At 38.1% G+C, this 18,932-nt stretch overlaps 4 protein-coding genes across 4 annotated transcripts; all 4 read right to left on the reverse strand.

Moving 5' to 3' along the window:
* Window positions 1-2,779: 2,779 nt before the first annotated feature.
* On the reverse strand, window positions 2,780-5,672 carry LOC145898308 (cathepsin E-like). The gene is made up of 7 exons (XM_082986739.1): window positions 5,620-5,672; window positions 5,486-5,565; window positions 5,204-5,310; window positions 4,440-4,645; window positions 4,285-4,378; window positions 3,963-4,226; window positions 2,780-3,362 (listed from the first exon to the last, which is right to left on the reverse strand). The coding sequence occupies exons 1-7, from the start codon at window positions 5,670-5,672 to the stop codon at window positions 3,195-3,197; spliced, it is 972 nt and encodes a 323-aa protein (XP_082842865.1). The 3' UTR covers window positions 2,780-3,194.
* A 1,361-nt stretch (window positions 5,673-7,033) lies between these two features.
* LOC145898309 (cathepsin D-like) lies at window positions 7,034-9,090 on the reverse strand. The gene is made up of 8 exons (XM_082986740.1): window positions 9,010-9,090; window positions 8,719-8,860; window positions 8,526-8,649; window positions 8,353-8,459; window positions 7,611-7,804; window positions 7,462-7,558; window positions 7,221-7,397; window positions 7,034-7,156 (listed from the first exon to the last, which is right to left on the reverse strand). The coding sequence occupies exons 1-8, from the start codon at window positions 9,063-9,065 to the stop codon at window positions 7,034-7,036; spliced, it is 1,020 nt and encodes a 339-aa protein (XP_082842866.1). The 5' UTR covers window positions 9,066-9,090.
* A 1,860-nt stretch (window positions 9,091-10,950) lies between these two features.
* On the reverse strand, window positions 10,951-13,483 carry LOC145898311 (cathepsin D-like). Its single transcript, XM_082986741.1, has 8 exons — window positions 13,354-13,483; window positions 13,152-13,299; window positions 12,976-13,099; window positions 12,779-12,885; window positions 12,032-12,237; window positions 11,877-11,970; window positions 11,555-11,818; window positions 10,951-11,100 (listed from the first exon to the last, which is right to left on the reverse strand). Exons 1-8 carry the CDS (start codon window positions 13,404-13,406, stop codon window positions 10,951-10,953), a joined length of 1,146 nt encoding a protein of 381 aa, XP_082842867.1. The 5' UTR covers window positions 13,407-13,483.
* A 985-nt stretch (window positions 13,484-14,468) lies between these two features.
* On the reverse strand, window positions 14,469-17,036 carry LOC145898312 (cathepsin D-like). The gene is made up of 9 exons (XM_082986742.1): window positions 16,981-17,036; window positions 16,689-16,830; window positions 16,496-16,619; window positions 16,323-16,429; window positions 15,586-15,779; window positions 15,437-15,533; window positions 15,196-15,372; window positions 15,032-15,130; window positions 14,469-14,666 (listed from the first exon to the last, which is right to left on the reverse strand). Exons 1-9 carry the CDS (start codon window positions 17,034-17,036, stop codon window positions 14,469-14,471), a joined length of 1,194 nt encoding a protein of 397 aa, XP_082842868.1.
* Between the last annotated feature and the right edge of the window lie 1,896 nt (window positions 17,037-18,932).

An 18,932-nucleotide genomic window follows, 5' to 3' on the forward strand; every position in this document is an offset into this window, starting at 1 on the left:
GTTTTGTGTAGTTTAATATTCACTTGTGACCTCATTCATTACAGATTATGACGTAACAGGTGGTAGAACGCTTGATTTTGTACAATAAATATATACAAGACAATATCCTTTAAACAGCGGTTGGTTTTGGTGGCTGCTACACAGATATAACCGCTAGAGTCGTGCGGCGTAACTTTAGCGCTCCTATGTGGCTGTGCTTCCCTCTTGTTCTTGGCCGCTTGTAGGCGCACGGGAGTGTCGGCTTGTCGATACGGACGAGGTCAACCCGGCAACGTTGTTTGTCGATTTTCGGTTTGCATTTTTGGTGCCAGTCAACTGGTAACTGCAGTCTGGAATAAGCAACAGAGTTTCTTGATATGAATTCAATGAGAAAACATGAATTTATTTAGGTAAAAATATTTTACGCCACTTCCATCACTTACACGTCACAGCATATAACTGCGTCATTGTAGCACGTGCACTTGTGACATTCATTGGTGAGCAATGTGTTGAAGAGGGTATATCTTCTACCCTTGTACTTGCACTCAACTGTTAATAATTGAAAGGTAAAAAAGTTAACAAAAACATTACAAAACAATACAAATTTTTACAGCGGTGTTCCACTATTTTTTTTCGTTTGAGCGACGAATTGGTGTCATTTTGTGTAAAAATAGAGATTCGTCCTATCGGTGAATGTGAAATTATCTTCCCTGTTTTAATATTCAAGTAAACGCCTAAAACACAGTGCGGTAGCTGAAACGTCAAGCGAACTTTGACCACACCCAGTAGACTGTTTTTATCAAAATCGTCTGCAAGACTGTAACCTTCAAACGCGACCCAGCAATGATCTATTCGCGTTACTGGAAGACCGCAAGGTTTATTCAAAATCCGCTCAATCCTTAGGTCGTTCGAGGCGGGCCCGCGGTCACCACATCACAAGATGCTGATTGAACCAAACCCTTGTAAAAAATAGTTCCCACTCTTACTACTAAGCTGCGGAAACTGATCCTGGGTGACACCTGCCAAAGGATGCCCGGCGTGTTGCGTGGCAGTTATGTCTGGCATGTGACAGGTGCCACTTGACAGTGCTTCCTGCCACACCCACGCGGCGGTAATTATTTGTGTCTCTTGCGTCATCTCCAAGGCAACTAAAAATGTAATAAACACTCCTTGTTTCAACAGTTAACAACAGGATGAAAATTACAAATGATCAAGAAAGAATAAATACACAAGTTATGTTGGTTAATGAAGTAGTACTATGGGTAAAAGGAGAGCTCTACCCATTGGAAAAAGAATCACAAAGTTATATTATTTCTAATCCCTGATGTAATTCCAACCACCTGCTTTGTTGATCTCCACCCATATTTGCAGTGTGCTTCAAATGGCGTCTTCATTTTGAGTTTGTGACTGCCACTGGCCCACTCAAAGGCCTGGACCTTGAAACAGGACAATCGGGCGATCGAATGTGGCAGGGACCTGGGCAGATCAAGACTGAAACAATGACATGGGATATTCCTATACAGATTCTGCCAAATATGCCAACACAAGCTGAAAACATTGCATCCGCACATAATGTATCAGTTCTGCATTTCTAGCAGGGTAGCTTGAAAACTATATTTTTTCAGTATTTTCTAGCATACACTTAGGTACACTCATGTATGATAACTCCGTGAAATATGTGTTCATTACGCAATACCTTCGAACCTGTGGTTCAGCATTCGTCTTGTCACAAGTGTGGATTAAAGGACCTTGACTGTTTGACTTACCTGACAAAAGTACCATCCATAGCAACAAACATAGCCAACATATGACGATAAAACCACATTTTATCACTTCCATCAGAAATTACTACAGGTTTTGTTGCTCGAGCAACATTAGTAATTTTTGGCATAACAGTGGCACGAGTTGATTTTCTTGTAGTACTTGTGCATGTGGTAGGGTGTTAAGTTAATGCTTAATCAGCAGAAACTTGACCAACTCCTGGTTAATCATTATCATGTAGCTTTTAGTTAAAGCCAAAAGCAATTCACCCTCCATACAATGTGGTTTGTTTTCAATGTCTTTTATTTTGCTGTTTTGTAAAGATTCAATATGGTGCAATCATTTTTCTTTTTTTGGATTTTTTTGTACCTTCTTTTGAAAGTACAGGGAATGTCAATTCTCGAACATTGGAAACATTTTTTTTCGTGTTGTAGAGCAGCGTTGTGAATCGAAGTCCATGATTTATGGTTTAGAGTCTGAGATGCAAAAAATATCACACCCTCGGACTTCTTTGGCAACGTCGAAAATGTAGTGATGTTGCAAAAACAAAAATTACTCTTGATTCAATTCCATCAATTTTATATTCGACCAAATTATAATATTGTGACGTCATCATCACAACCTCTCCGGTCATGGCAACGGCTTTTCGTAACTAACTTTTTGCCCACCTTTGGTTCATTTGTGACGTCACCGTTTAATCTACGTTTATTTCAACCAACTAATCTGAGTCCAGGAAACTTCAATAAAAACATTCACACAAAACATTGGTATTGTAAATAACTCGAAGTGTTTCTGAGATATTTAACAGTGTCTCGATGACCTGAGCGGTTATTGAGTCTCTTTGATTGTTAAATCTGCTTCTGCCTCGTTCTCACCAGCAAACCGCTGATTCCAAATAAACAGTTTATTATCAGGCTGTGGGAATAAATCCCAAGCCGGCGAATAGCTTGTAGAGTCTCAGTAATAATAGCAGTGTAACAGTAGTACGATGAAACAAGTAGAATTGAATGGAATCAAATAGAATGAATTCACCGGTCTAAACTGGGCTTTTTAAAGCTCTCCATACTGAGAGCTGATTGGTCAATAATGTCACGTGATATCGCGAACCGCTCGAAGTAATGTAATACAAGAACATAGGTGTGATGTGACCTAAGCATAGGAGAACATTTTATGTGGTAAACAGGATGTTGAATGAATCACTTTACTCGAGAATATTCGGTGGCTAAATCATTTGGGTCACATTATGGGATTATGCAGTACATGTGCAAAGCTGCACGCAAAACATTACGCAATTCAAGCACTGGTTTCTGTGACGTATGTTACAAATACTTCATTACACAATACAAGCGCTAATTTCTGTGACGTATGTTACAGTATTTACATTGAAATAATATACAGTCTTCCGTGCAAGGAATGCAGGACTTTCTCATTCACATCATTCAAACGTCTATCGTTCATTTGGGATCCGGGTATTCTCGGAAACCGTGGTTCAATTGAGCGAACCCCACACGATCATTGGCGTAGTCGAAAGTGGTGTAGTAATTTCCAAGGAAAACTTGGCCGATGACCCAAACTGCCAAATTTTCGTCTTCGGTAAAACCAATGTAACAAGCTGTCGGCTCCTGTAACATATCGCCTCACCGTAAAAACTTTGTAATCAATACAAAATGTCTCCGGAAGAGCCTTTAATTACTAATTACTATGCCTGGCAGCATCAGCAACAAACAAAATGTCTCTTCTGGCAATAATATTGGTATATAACATATCGGCATCCATCAACGTTATTACTGACGAAGAGCCTTTTTGTATTGAAACTGTTCCTTGCAGCAATATCAGTAATGAATTTGAGCATTATAAAATACCTTTACGTAGTATACATGATACTTGCCTTATTATAAAATATTTGACAGTGCAAGCACAATTACAAAGCTTGTAAGCAAAACCTCAAAAGGCTTAAAGCTGCTGCAGGTCTATTGACGGAAGAACCAACGTTAAAACCTCTTCAAACACAAGTTTTCATCATAAAGCAATGCGTAAATGGCTTGGTCGTGCAGTGAGACAAGACAAAAGAACAGAAAGTTTGGCCTATGAATGCAGCTTAGCTGACAACAACTCCATTCTGAACAGAGGCGTCAACCGAAACTTGGGTAGTGCGCGTTATTAGGTTTAATCTCAGCCGATATATCTACTCCAGTTGGTTTAACACAAGCAATACCACTTACCTTTAATATGTACTGCTCAGGTGTGAGTATGTAGACGATGCCTGACAGCGTGATGGTTACATTTGGCAGTGTGGGAATCGTTGAGCAGGAAATCGCTTCATTTTCATCAGCACCAAGAATATTTCGAATTATTTCGAATTCATCTGAAAGTACGTAAATATATGGAGTCCCCACATCGATAAAGGCGTTGCAGCCACCGACACAAAATTGTGACTCATCGCCTTCGCCAATCCTCATACCGTCCACTGCAATAACCCATGCCCCCTGCATTAAAATGATATGGATCACAATAATACTTGTAAGTTATAATTGACAAACATACATTAAGGACAGTATGATAATTGAACTCTCCAGTGAATCTTGTGGGATCCACACCTCCCAAGTACAACTCCCCGCCATCACGTTTAAACGGATCCCTAAAAGCGAACGTCACGCAAAATGTTACAATAACTACATATTGTATATATGCAACTTGACCTGTTTAAATACAATGAAAATTGATTCCATGCCACTGCTCCCTGTATATACATTTGGCCAAACACATTTAGCCCATTTTCACTGCTAAACGAAGTTTCGGGATATCCAATTCCTAGGGAACCATCAAATTGAGCTTCAGAGTAAATGTCACCATTAATCCTGATTACTTCAACAAATGTTTGGTTAAAACTCTTCACGCCACCGATCTAAAATGTATGATGATATTTCATAAGTTCATTTGTCGAGGTGCAATGGGTTATATTTGTTTGAGTTTACGCAGATCCATAGATTTAAGCACATAAGTTTAACGTTTCAAGAAGGAAAGAAATATTCAAATTTTAACGTCAAATGTTTCAAATATCGTAATCGGCAGATAATTTTGCGATAACAAAAGGCCGGGAAATAATCCTGCAGCTGCAGCATCGTTTCCCAACTGGTGGTACGCGTACCACTGGTGGTGCGCGAAGGCATTCAAGGTGGTACGCGAGCACCATCCCGTTAATTGCGGAATAAATTTCGAATTAGAAAAACCGTAAGTGATCCCAAAATGTTTGTTACTTCATCCCCTAGGTTACTTTGTAACACTCAACTAAGTGGTACGCGAAGAATTTGTTTCACCTCCATGTGGTACACAACCACAAAAAGGTTGGGAATCACTAAGCTATAGAATTATTGTCATAATATTATTGAGTTATGTCTTTCGGATAAAAAAACTAATTTAACTTTGCTTCAATCGCGTACAAATAATCGATTCATCATCTCACCATTAGCACGTCCTGACCAACTACACCAATAACTGCGTCCTCTTGATATTTCAATCCATCTGTAGTATAGGTCAGAGATGCCGAGCTATTGTATTTGCGATGTCTTGCTGCAGAAGGCATTAGGTGTAGGCATTAAAAAAATCTTTAGTGTTTGTATAGCAAACGATAATCGGAATCAATACAACAGATGATTCGTACAATGACCATGTACATACATTGTCATAGTTGCTGAGCTGTTCGCGACCAATTCCAACAGCAGTAGAAGAGAACTTCACATATTACTGTGCTGTGTGTATTTGATGTTCTCTGTTCCCCGTTCCTTCACGTCTCTGTGGCTGTTTCTGTGCTTCTGAAGTTTTACACTAAACACACAAAGCACACTTTGGATTGGAAAAATCTTAATTCGCATCTCTTACATGTGACCGCAGCTCAATGTTTCCAACAGCAGAAGAAACACAATAACTTTCATCTTGGTGTCAACATACAACAAAGCAGTGAGTTATTTAATAAATTATAAGAAACTAATCCTGTGACACAACATTTTAGTTTTAGCCAAGCTATTGTGACCAGGAGAGACGATCCGCGAAACTCTGAGTGTTTCCGAGGTTTGTGTGATGGACACGGAACAATCAACAACTTCATAAACAAGATCTTCGGCATTAAATGCACGGAAGTCGTTTCATAAGTTGCTGAGCTAGGAAAAAGTTAAATCCATTGTATAGGTTTCTGTTTGCTTTCTTTGATATTGTTGATAGAAACCAGGGAGCTTTCAAATATCTATTCTGATGATAATCCTGAAACCGCATGTGAAAATTTGATTTTCATAAACAAGGTTCGGTTACAATACCGGTAATTCGCGCCTGTCACATATTTTCTTATCTATAGCTACATTCGATAATTGCAATTCACAAGACACAAAGGAATGTCAAATTAAAGTCATGTGTATTTTGCCCACAAATAACAACCACACAGATGAACGATACACAAAAAACAAAATCACAAGGCCACGGATAAAACCACCAAGGTTATTAAGTCGGGCGCCCATCTATAAATGCTTGTAAATTGTAATGTTGAACCTTCTAATAGAGATACTAAGCCTTAACAGATGCATTTACTTCACCACACGATTCATACAATCTCTCGAGATAATACGTTTAGATAGGTTTATGGCTATTTTATTTCTGCCAATCAGTTGCTGCCACTGCTAAGTGTGTAAAAATGAAACAACACGATCGGTTTGTGTTCCTTTTTTAACTATTAAACCCCACCCGGTAATTTGACATTAGTTGTGAAATTCGAATGTTGAAATTATTTTTCCTGAAAAGCTTCTGAGAAATCTGAAGCCGCCGACTAATATATATTTATTTCCTGGAACACACTACAGAGCACTTACAGTGTTAGACAAAACAGTGCAAAAAGCAATTGACGAATTTACTCACAAACGATTTTGAAATATGATAAGCAAAGTGACACGTTGCCAACTTTCATACTATGGCAAAGCGCAAGTGTTTGTTAACTTATCACCAACATATGCTTAACAATTAGTTTCACTGGCATAAGCTAGATCAAATACTTCCGACAAGTCGGAAAAAGGTCTGGCAGATCAAGCTCCTGTTTAGGATGGAACTCACGACCCTGGGCTGACCTGGCCCAACGCCCTACCGACCGAGCTACGCGAGCTCATCGCTTTTACTAGGTATACTGTGGCCATGATACACTGGTGCTATGCACATGCGCACAACTTGTCAGGCGACCTTCACATTTATGTAGGGGATATATACCATCTTAATCAAATATATTTCTACAAAAATAACAATTAACAATAAACTATTAACGCTCCGTTAGTCGACGAACCTGAAAAAAGTAATGCTCCGGTGTAAGTTTGTATTTAATACCAGATAGAGTGATGGTGACATTCGGCTTTTTCGAGATATTTGTACAAGATGTAAAGCACTGCAAGACAGAATACTCCTGTTTAATTTTCAGTTAACAGCGTTTAATAATTGATATTTCTGACCACTTTGTCAGTGCTCTGATGGCAGCCAATAGCCTTGTTGAGCTTCGTAATTTCAACCGTTGGTCCATAGATTAAATTTGCACCAGATGCCATAACAGCCTGGCATCCTCCAACGCAACATTTGACACCAGTGCTATCGTCAACTGTCAAACCGTCCATGGATACCTGCCAATATCCCTAAACCAATAATCGTTATCTTTATTATTCCATAGGCCTACATATAGTGTTAGTTGCTACTTGCCTTCTTTACAACTTTGTGGTATTTAAACTTGCCAGTGAATCTTGAAGGGTTCACACCACCCAAGTATAACTCCCCACCGTCTGACTCGAATTGATTCCTAAATATTTGACCGTCATAAATGTTCAAAGTGATTTTTTAGTCTGGTTCACCTGTTTAGATAAAACGAAAACTGATTTTTTTCTACTGCTCCCTGCTTGAACATTTGGTTGAACACCGGTGTGATGCCGTTCTTTGCTATTTGTGGATATCCCATTCCCACAAGCCCATCATATGGCACATAAGAACCGTCAGGATTCCTGATAACTTCGGCGAACGTCTGATTGAAACTCTTCAAACCACCAATCTAACCCAAAAGTTATTCATTAATTTTGTCAACTGATCATTGATAAAAAGATGAACCAAACATAAACATGACTTTTCCGTTATTGTGTCTTCATGGTGTACAAACATTTTTTCTGTGCTTTTGCCAGCTTCACATAAATAATAATAAACACGAGGCATCGCTCGCCGTCATATTCTGATTATTTTTTAATGTTCTAAGAACTATGCGAAAATATTCTGAACATGATTAACGTAAGGGAGTAATTGGCTCTTTTTCTCCATTGTTACTTGGCCCCATGGCATGAATGCTTGTTGGGTGGCTCGTGATGCGGCGTCAACGAACGATTTTATTGAATGGAATTACGTAGGTATTCGGCTTCCAATGCGCAGAGCTTACATTTTGTTGTAAAGTTTTCTTGCAAAATCAATCCAAGTGCCACAAATTAATGTTTGCAAGTTCAGGTAAGGACCCAATATTTTACTTTGTCTATTGTTACTTGTGTATTGAGACCATGCACGTGATCTCCAAGCATTACAAATTTATTCCAACTGTAGTTGAAAACTCCTTACCGAGACGACATCTTGACTGCAGTAACCACTCAATATATAATCAAATATTTTCGTCCCATTCTTAACATAGGTGGAGGAAGCAGCACTGTCATATTTACGATGGTTAACTAAAAAAAATCGGAAATAATTCTAAAAAAATGTGCCCAAAGTTTAAACAGGATGATTTTATTTACCGCATGACTTGTCAAGTTTGTTGCAGTGAATCGACGGAATCCACAAATTTGACATGATCGTGTCAAAAACAACTGTAAAAGGTTGTGGGGGAGTTCCTATTGATATCTCTCCATAATAATATCGCTGGAATGAAGATTCACTTGTTTAATCCGCTTAAAAGCATGTAAAACCACAATAATATCATTTATTTACATATTCGTCGTTGATGAGTGGCTCGCTACCAATTCCACCAGCAGCAGATAGGAACTTGGCGTATTTAGTGTTGTTGCGGTATTTAGTGTTGTCTGATTGTTTTTCGTAATGTGCAACTACCCATTGACGTCGCAGCTTGATACTAAACATATACCAGAACTTGAAAATAGAACGAATTACATAAACTTAGGACGTCAGACATTAAAAATATACAATGCCTTGAGGTAGCTTTGCTGGAAAATAAATAGTTAACAAACATTCCACAGAGTCAGGCCAATTTGCAACACTCACCTGTAACCTTTGCTCAGTGTTCCAAACAGAAGAAGATAAAAAAATACTTTTATCATCTTGATAATGACACAGCAATGACTGGAAACATATGATATCAAAGAACTGATGTTGTTTGTTGTACAACGATATAAGCTGTTGACGCCTGCAAAGAAAACCAGGAACTATTGAAGGCAGCAAAAGAACTCCACGCCCCTTCCTGTAGTTTGTATAGATCCGAAACTTAAATCGATAAGCATTCAGTTTCATACAAGAAAGGAACATCAAAGGTTGTTGTCTGGTCGATGAATTCGTCTACCCAAGTATGCGTTTGCATTTATCTTTGTGTTTTGTCCCATAAATACAAAATAGCACAATTCATCCTTTCGTCTTCGTTGCTGGAATGCAAAGACAGAAATTGTGGCAGGAATAGTTTGGACGAATATTCGTGTTGTTCAGATTTTGGTTGTCATGTGACCAAAGAAAATATAATAAGATAAAAAATGACTTTAACATAGAAAATAAATGTTCCATGATGGCAAACAACCCTCATTGAATATGATTTGCTTAAAACCAAGTTATTACGACTGTCAAAGATAAACAACACATATTTCACGCTGCGATAACTGTTCGTGTTTTCGAACCTTTTACCGACACGTAACTTAAAACAATCAGGAACTTCTTGAACCGGATATCTGACGTTGAATGCTCGGATGGAATTTCAACAGTTGCTGAGTAAGCACCCCGTAAGCCCATTGTCCCTGTATCGACTTGCACTCGCGTGTTTGTCACAGTATTTGCATGGATGTATTGTTTCTGGCGTTACTAAGGGACTATTGAATGTTGAGAATCAAAAATAATTTGAAATAATCTCGATTTCATGTTTGATTTTGTTCGATTAGATGCAGTTCAAGAAAGGTCACTTTGGAAAACGTAAACTTACCACCAGTTTAAAAAAATCATCGCCATTTCCTAGAAGCGCTCCACATCCAAGAACAATCGCTCTGTTAATGACAGGGAAAAGTGCGTCTATTTCCCGGTGCTTTATGATAACTTGCTGTAACTGTTGTTTCCTGCCTTTTTTATAACATCACGTGATTTCACAAGCGGTGTTAGCGTTATTTTTTCGTGTTGCTACGTTTTCTTGGTGTTGGTTGTGTGCTGTATCATTTCCCTGAGAAAGCCTTGTTGGATAACAGGCGAAACGTCGGTTAATAAAGTCACGTTTTTGTTGTACCAGAAGAACAGACTATTAAATGACAATATGGTTGGAAGCGACAGAAACATTATATTTCAAGTATCTTTTCCGAGCCAATCACTCCTTGTGGTTGTTTTGCACATCCGTGTATCATTGACTACTTAATTTAAAGGCATTCCCATGTTGTGGACATAACATCTAATTTCGATTCAGCAAGAAACATTTTATGGGGAAAATGTTATTTATGGGGAAAGCAGCAAAGTAATCGGATTGTTTTTCTCGGTGGTACCGACGGATCTGTCTTTACCGGTCAGATATCCAAAATGACTTTGAAAACACTCGGGTTATTTCAGCGTTTCCCTGCCCATGTCTTTACAGCTTTAACTTCAGTATTTGCTCCAATATAATGTGTTTCAATTTGTTTTCGTGGGTGCAAATAAATGAATGAATGAATATTACTCACAAAGCGTAACAAACGATAGCGTCAGAGCCATCAATTTCTGTGATCATACTTGATGAAACATTGCCTTGGTTGTCTGCCACTCTTTGTGAGGAATTTTTCAAACATTTCTTCACCTAATATCTCAACTAAACTATCAGCACACTTGTGACGTCACCGTTTAATCTACGTTTATTTCAACCAAATAATCTGAGTCGAAGAAACTTCAATGAAAACATTCACACAAAACATCGGCATTTACATTGAAAAAAGATACAGTCTCCAGTACAAGGTATACAGGACTTTCTCATTGACATCATTCAAACGTCTATCGTTCATTTGGGATCAATTGAGCAAATCCCACACGATCATTAGCGTAGTCGAAAGTGGTGTAGTAATTTCCAAGGAAAACTTGGCCGATGACCCAGGTTAACATATTTTCTACCTCACCGAAACCAATTTGACATGCTGTCGGCTCCTGTAACATATCGCCTCACCATAAAAACGTTGTATTCAATACTAAATGTATCTTCTGGCAATAATATTTGTATATAACTTATCAGCAACATTATTATTGCCGAAGAGCCTATCCGTATTAAATATGTTCTTTGTAGCAATATCAGTAATTAACTTGAGCATTATAAATTACCTTTACGAAGTATACATCATGGTATAGCAACATACGTGTCCTATTGTAATGTATATTACAGTGTATGTAGGCACAATTACAAAAGTTTTGAAAAAAAATGTAAAGGCTTAAAGCTGCTACAAGGATAGGCTATGAATGCAGGTTACCTGACAACAACTCCATTCTAAATACAGGCAAGTGGCGGCAACCGAAACTTAAGGTAGTGCGCGTTATTATGATTATCTACGTTATTATGATTATCTAGCCACTCCAGTTGTTTTAACACGGAAGTAATACCACTTACCTTTAATATGTACTGCTCAGGTGTGAGTATGTAGACGATTCCTGACAGCGTGATGGTTACATTCGGCAGTGTGGGAATCGTTGAGCAGGAAATCACTCTATGTTCATCAGCACCAAGAATATTTCGAATTATTTCGAATTCATCCGGAAATACATAAATATATGGAGCCCCCACATCGATATAGGCGTTGCAGCCACCGACACAAAATTGTGCGTCATTGCCTTCACCAATCCTCATACCGTCCATTGCAATTCCCCATACCCCCTGCATTATAGTGATATGGATCACAATCATACTTGTGAGTTATAATTGACAAACATACACTTTGGACAGTATGATAGTTGAACTCTCCAGTGAATCTTGTGGGATCCACACCTCCCAAGTACAACTCCCCGCCATCACGTTTAAACGGATCCCTAAAAGCGAACGTCACTCAAAATGTTACAATAACTACATATTTTATATATGCAACTTGACCTGTTTAAATACAAAGAAAATTGATTCCATGGCACTGCTCCCTGTACATACATTTGGCCAAACACATTTAGCCCATTTTTACTGATCGCCGAAGTTTCAGGATATCCAATTCCTAGCAAACCATCAAATTGAGCTTCAGAGTACATGTCACCATAAATCCTGATTGCTTCAACAAATGTTTGGTTAAAACTCTTCACGCCACCGATCTAAAATGCATGAGGATATTTCATAAGTTCATTTGTCGAGGTGCAATGGGTTATATTTGTTTGAGTTTACGCAGATCCATAGATTTAAGCACATAAGTTTAACGTTTCAAGAAGGAAAGAAATATTCAAATTTTTGACGTCAAATGTTTCAAATATCGGAATCGACAGGGAAATTTTGCGATAACAAAAGGCCGGGAAATAATCCTGCAGCTGCAGCAACGTTTCCCAACTGGTGGTGCGCGAAGGCATTCAAGGTGGTACGCGAGCACCATCCCGTTAATTGCGGAATAAATTTCGTATTGGAAAAACCGTTAGTGATCCCAAAATGTTTGTTACTTCATCTCCTATGGTCCTTTGTAACACTCAACTAGGTGGTACGCGAAGAATTTGTTTTACCTCCAAGTGGTACATAACCACAAAAAGGTTGGGAATCACTAAGCTATAGAATTATTGTCATAATATTATTGAGTTATGTCTTTCGGATAAAAAACTAATTTAACTTTGCTTCAATCGCGTACAAATAATCGATTCATCATCTCACCATTAGCACGTCCTGACCAACTACACCAATAACTGCGTCCTCTTGATATTTCAATCCATCTGTAGTATAGGTCAGAGATGCCGTGCTGTTGTATTTGCGATGTCTTGCTGCGGAAGGCATTAGGTGTAGGCATTAAACAAATGTTTAGTGTTTGTATAGCAAACGATGATCGGAATCAATACAACAGATGATCTTACCACAAAAAACATCGGATCTTCTGCACTTAATTGAAGGCAACCAAAAAAATGAAGACCACGTGGTAATTTTCACAGTGAAGAACTGAGGGGGCGTCCCTATTCCGATCTCCCCAACATATAGGGTCTGAAAAAGCACTTGAAAGTTTAATCCATTCGTACAATGACCATATACATACATTGTCATAGTTGCTGAGCTGTTCGCGACCAATTCCAACACCAGTAGAAGAGAACTTCACATATTTACTGTGCTGTGTGTATTTGATGTTCTCTGTTCCCCGTTCTTTCACGTCTCTGTGGCTTTTTCTGTGCTTTTGAAGTTTTACACTAAACACACAAATCACACTTTGGATAGGAAAAGCCTTAATTCGCATCGCTTACATGTGACCGCAGCTCAATGTTTCCAACAACAGAAGAAACACAATAACTTTCATCTTGGAGTCAACATACAACAAAGCAGTGAGTTATTTAATAAATTTTAACAAACTAATCCAGTGACACAAAGTTTTAGCCAAGCTATTGTGACCAGGAGAGACGATCCGCGAAACTGTGAGTGTTTCCGAGGATTGTGTGATGGACACGGAACAATCAACAACTTCATAAACAGGATCTTCGGCATTAAATGCACGGAAGTCGTTTCATAAGTTGCTGAGCTGGGAAAAAGTTAAATCCATTGTCTAGGTTTCTGTTTGCTCTCGCCATGATATTGTTGATAGAAACCAGGGAGCTTTCAAATATCTATTCTGATGATAATCCTGAAACCGCATGTGAAAATTTGATTTTCATAAACAAGGTTCGGTTACAATACCGGTAATTCGCGCCTGTCACATATTTTCTTATCTATAGCTACATTCGATAATTGCAATTCACAAGACACAAAGGAATGTCAAATTAAAGTCATGTGTATTTTGCCCACAAAAAACAACCACACAGATGAACGATACACAAAAAACAAAATCACAAGGCCACGGATAAAACCATCAAGTTTATTAAGTCGGGCGCCCATCTATAAATGCTTGTAAATTGTAATGTTGAACCTTCTAATAGAGATACTAAGCCTTAACAGATGCATTTACTTCACCACACGATTCATACAGTCTCTCGAAATAACACGTTTGGATAGGTCTATGGCTATTTTATTTCTGCCAATCAGTTGCTGCAACTGCTAAGTGTGTAAAAATGAAACAACATGATCGGTTTGTGTTCCTTTTTTAACTATTAAACCCCACCCGGTAATTTGACATTAGTTGTGAAATTCGAATGTTGAAATTATTTTTCCTGAAAAGCTTCTAAGAAATCTGAAGCCGCCGACTAATATATATTTATTTCCTGGAACACACTACAGAGCACTTACATACAGTGTTAGACAAAACAGTGCAAAAAGCATGTGACGAAATTACTCACAAACTGTTTTGAAATAGTTTAGGATTTCGCTTTGTAGTGGTTGAAAGAATGAACGATTTCTAGAAACAACACAAGATTCGTCATTATTTTCATCAGTTTCTTAGAAACATCCGATGATCGGGGCGTTTACTGGTCCGTGGCTTTAGTGCTGCGCATCCCACTCTGTCGTTGGCAAAATCGAACGTGGTGTAGTAATTGGCCATGAAGTATGTACCAAGTATCCAAAATGGACCTCCAATATCTTCGGAGATATCAACACCAATGAATGCAGAGTAGCAACAGTTTTCATACTATGGCAAAGCGCAAGTGTTTGTTAACTTATCACCAACATATGCTTAACAATTAGTTTCACTGGCATAAGCTAGATCAAATACTTCCGACAAGTCGGAAAAAGGTCTGGCAGATCAAGCTCCTGTTTAGGATTGAACTCACGACCCTGGGCTGACCTGGCCCAACGCCCTACCGACCGAGCTACGCGAGCTCATCGCTTTTACTGGGTATACTGTGGCCATGATACACTGGTGCTATGCACATGCGCACAACTTGTCAGGCGACCTTCACATTTATGTAGGGGATCTCTACCATCTTAATCAAATATATTTCGACAAAAATAACAATTAACAATAAACTATTAACGCTCCGTTACTCGACGAACCTGAAAAAAGTAATGCTCCGGTGTAAGTTTGTATTTAATACCAGATAGAGTGATGGTGACATTCGGCTTTTTCGAGATATTTGTACAAGATGTAAAGCACTGCAAGACAGAATACTCCTGTTTAATTTTTTAGTTAATAGCGTTTAATAATTGATATTTCTGACCACTTTGTCATTGCTCTGATGGCAGCCAATAGCCTTGTTGAGCTTCGTAATTTCAACCGTTGGTCCATAGATTAAATTTGCACCAGATGCCATAACAGCCTGGCATCCTCCAACGCAACATTCGACACCAGTGCTATCGTCAACTGTCAAACCGTCCATGGATACCTGCCAATATCCCTAAACCAATAATCGTTATCTTTATTATTCCATAGGCCTACATACAGTGTTAGTTGCTACTTGCCTTCTTTACAACTTTGTGGTAGTTAAACTTGCCAGTGAATCTTGAAGGGTTCACACCACCCAAGTATAACTCCCCACCGTCTGACTCGAATTGATTCCTAAATATTTGACCGTTATAAATGTTCAAAGTGATTTTTTAGTCTGGTTCACCTGTTTAGATAAAACGAAAACTGATTTTTTTCTACTGCTCCCTGCTTGAACATTTGGTTGAACACCGGTGTGATGCCGTTCTTTGCTATTTGTGGATATCCCATTCCCACAAGCCCATCGTATTGCACATCAGAACCGTCAGAATTCCTGATAACTTCGGCGAACGTCTGATTGAAACTCTTCAAACCACCAATCTAACCCAAAAGTTATTCATTAATTTTGTCAACTGATCATTGATAAAAAGATGAACCAAACATAAACATGACTTTTCTGTTATTGTGTCTTCATGGTGTACAAACATTTTTTCTGTGCTTTTGCCAGCTTCACATAAATAATAATAAACACGAGGCATCGCTTGCCGTCACATTCTGATTATTTTTTAATGTTCTAAGAACTATGCAAAAATATTCTGAACATGATTAACGTAAGGGAGTAATTGGTTTTTTTTCTCCATTGCTACTTGGCCCCATGGCATGAATGCTTGTTGGGTGGCTCGTGATGCGGCGTCAACGAACGATTTTATTAAATGGAATTACGTAGGTATTCGGCTTCCAATGCGCAGAGCTTACATTTTGTTGTAAAGTTTTCTTGCAAAATCAATCCAAGTGCCACAAATTAATGTTTGCAAGTTCAGGACCCAATATTTTACTTTGTCTATTGTTACTTGTGTATGAAGACCATGCACGTGATATTCTAAGCATTACAAATTTATTCAACTGTAGTTGAAAACTCCTTACCGAGACGACATCTTGGCTGCAGTAACCACTCGAAATAATGTTAAATATTTTCGTCCCATTCTTAACATAGGTTGAGGAAGCAGCACTGTCATATTTGCGATGGTTAACTAAATAAATTCGGAAATAATTCTAAAAAAATGTGCCCAAAGTTTAAACAGGATGATTTTATTTACCGCATGACTTGTCAAGTTTGTTGCAGTGAATCGACGGAATCCACAAATTTGACATGGTCGTTTCAAAAACAACTGTAAAAGGTTGTGGGGGAGTTCCTATTGTTATCTCTTCATAATAATATATCTGGAATGAAGATTCACTTGTTTAATCCGCTTAAAAGCGTGTAAAACCACAATAATATCATTTAATTACATCTTCGTAGTTGATGAGTGGCTCGCTACCAATTCCACCAGCAGCAGATAGGAACTTGGCGTATTTAGTGTTGTTGTGGTATTTAGTGTTGTCAGATTGTTTTTCGTAATGTGCAACTACCCATTGACGTCGCAGCTTGATACTAAACATATACCAGAACTTGGAAATAGAACGAATTACATAAACTTAGAACGTCAGACATTAAAAAATATACAATGCCTTGAGGTAGCTTTGCATGAAAATAAATAGTTAAAAAACATTCCACAGAGTCAGGCCAATTTGCAACACTCACCTGTAACCTTTGCTCAGTGTTCCAAACAGAAGAAGATAAAAAATTACTTTTATCATCTTGATAATGACACAGCAATGACTGGAAACATATGATATCAAAGAACTGATGTTGTTTGTTGTACAACGATATAAGCTGTTGACGCCTGCAAAGAAAACCAGGAACTATTGAAGGCAGCAAAAGATCTCCACGCCCCTTCCTGTAGTTTGTATAGATCCGAAACTTAAATCGATAAGCATTCAGTTTCATACAAGAAAGGAACATCAAAGGTTGTTGTCTGGTCGATGAATTCGTCTACCCATGTATGGGTTTGCATTTATCTTTGTGTTTTGTCCCATAAATACAAAATAGCACAATTCATCCTTTTGTCTTCGTTGCTGGAATGCAAAGACACCAATTGTGGCAGGAATACTTTGGACGAATATTCGTGTTGTTCAGATTTTGGTTGTCGTGAGACCAAAATAAATATAACAAGATAATTAATGACTTTAACATAGAAAACATATGTTCCATGATGGCAAACAACCCTCATTGAACATGATTTGCGTAAAACTAAGTTATTACGACTGCCAAAGATAAACAACACATATTTCACGCTGCGATAACTGTTCGAGTTTTCAAACCTTTTACCGACACGTAACTTAAAACAATCAGGAACTTCTTGAACCGGATATCTGACGTTGAATGATCCGATGGAATTTCAACAGTTGCTGAGTAAGCACCCCGTAAGCCCATTGTCCCTGTATCGACTTGCACTCGCGTGTTTAACACAGTATTTGCATGGATGTTTTGTTCCTGGCATTACTGTTTCCCTTTTGGTGATTTTCGTGTTTGGAAGGAAAAATTGAATGTTGAGAATCAAAAATAATTTGAAATAATCTCGATTTCAAGTTTGATTTTGTTCGATTAGATGCAGTTCAAGAAAGGTCACTTTGGAAAACGTAAACTTACCACCAGTTTAAAAAAATCATCGTCACAGAAGATGAAACAACTTTTTTTTGTACGCAATTTCAAAAAAGTATGGACACTTATCTATAACACAAGTTCTGTTTATTTTATTTCAATCAAACATTGCAGCCTCTGCGCTTGTATTTGTGAAATGAGCAAGGGTAAAAAAAATAAACCAAACGTTTACCTTATGCCTTGTTTAACTTATTTGATGAGTTGGAAAGTGAACTACACGTTGCCATTTACATCCACACAAACAAAAACACATAAAATCAAATAACGTAATGTCCCAATTCAACAATTCTAAGTTTTGTGTAGTTTAATATTCACTTGTGACCTCATTGAATACAGATTATGACGTAACAGGTGGTAGAACGATTAATTTTGTACAATAAATATATACAAGACAATTTCCTTTAAATCGCGGTTGGTTTTGGTGGCGGCTACACAGATATAACCGCTGAAGTCGTGCGTCGTAACTTTAGCGCTCAGGATCTTCGGCATTAAATGCACGGCAGTCGTTTCAGAAGTTGCTGAGCTGGGAAAAAGTTAAATCCATTGTCTAGGTTTCTGTTTGCTCTCGCGTTGATATTGTTGATAGAAACCAGTGAGCTTTCAAATATCTATTCTGATCATAATCCTGAAACCGCATCTGAAAATTTGATTTTCATAAACAAGGTTCGGTTACAATACCGGTAATTCGCGCCTTTCACATACTTTCTTATCTATAGCTACATTCGATAATTGCAATTCACAAGTCACAAAGGAAACTCAAATTAAAGTCATGTGTATTTTGCCCACAAAAAACAACCACACAGATGAACGATACACAAAAGAAATAAAATCACAAGAACACGGATAAAACCATCAAGGTTATTAAGGCAGGTGCCCATCTATAAATGTTCGTAAATTGTAATGTTGAACCTTCCCATGGAGATACTAAGCCTTAAAAAGCAGATGCATTTAATTCACCACACGAATTGTACTCTTTTTCGAAATAAACGTTT

This window comes from Ascidia mentula, chromosome 4, assembly GCF_947561715.1.
Source record: "Ascidia mentula chromosome 4, kaAscMent1.1, whole genome shotgun sequence".
NCBI lineage: Eukaryota > Metazoa > Chordata > Ascidiacea > Phlebobranchia > Ascidiidae > Ascidia > Ascidia mentula.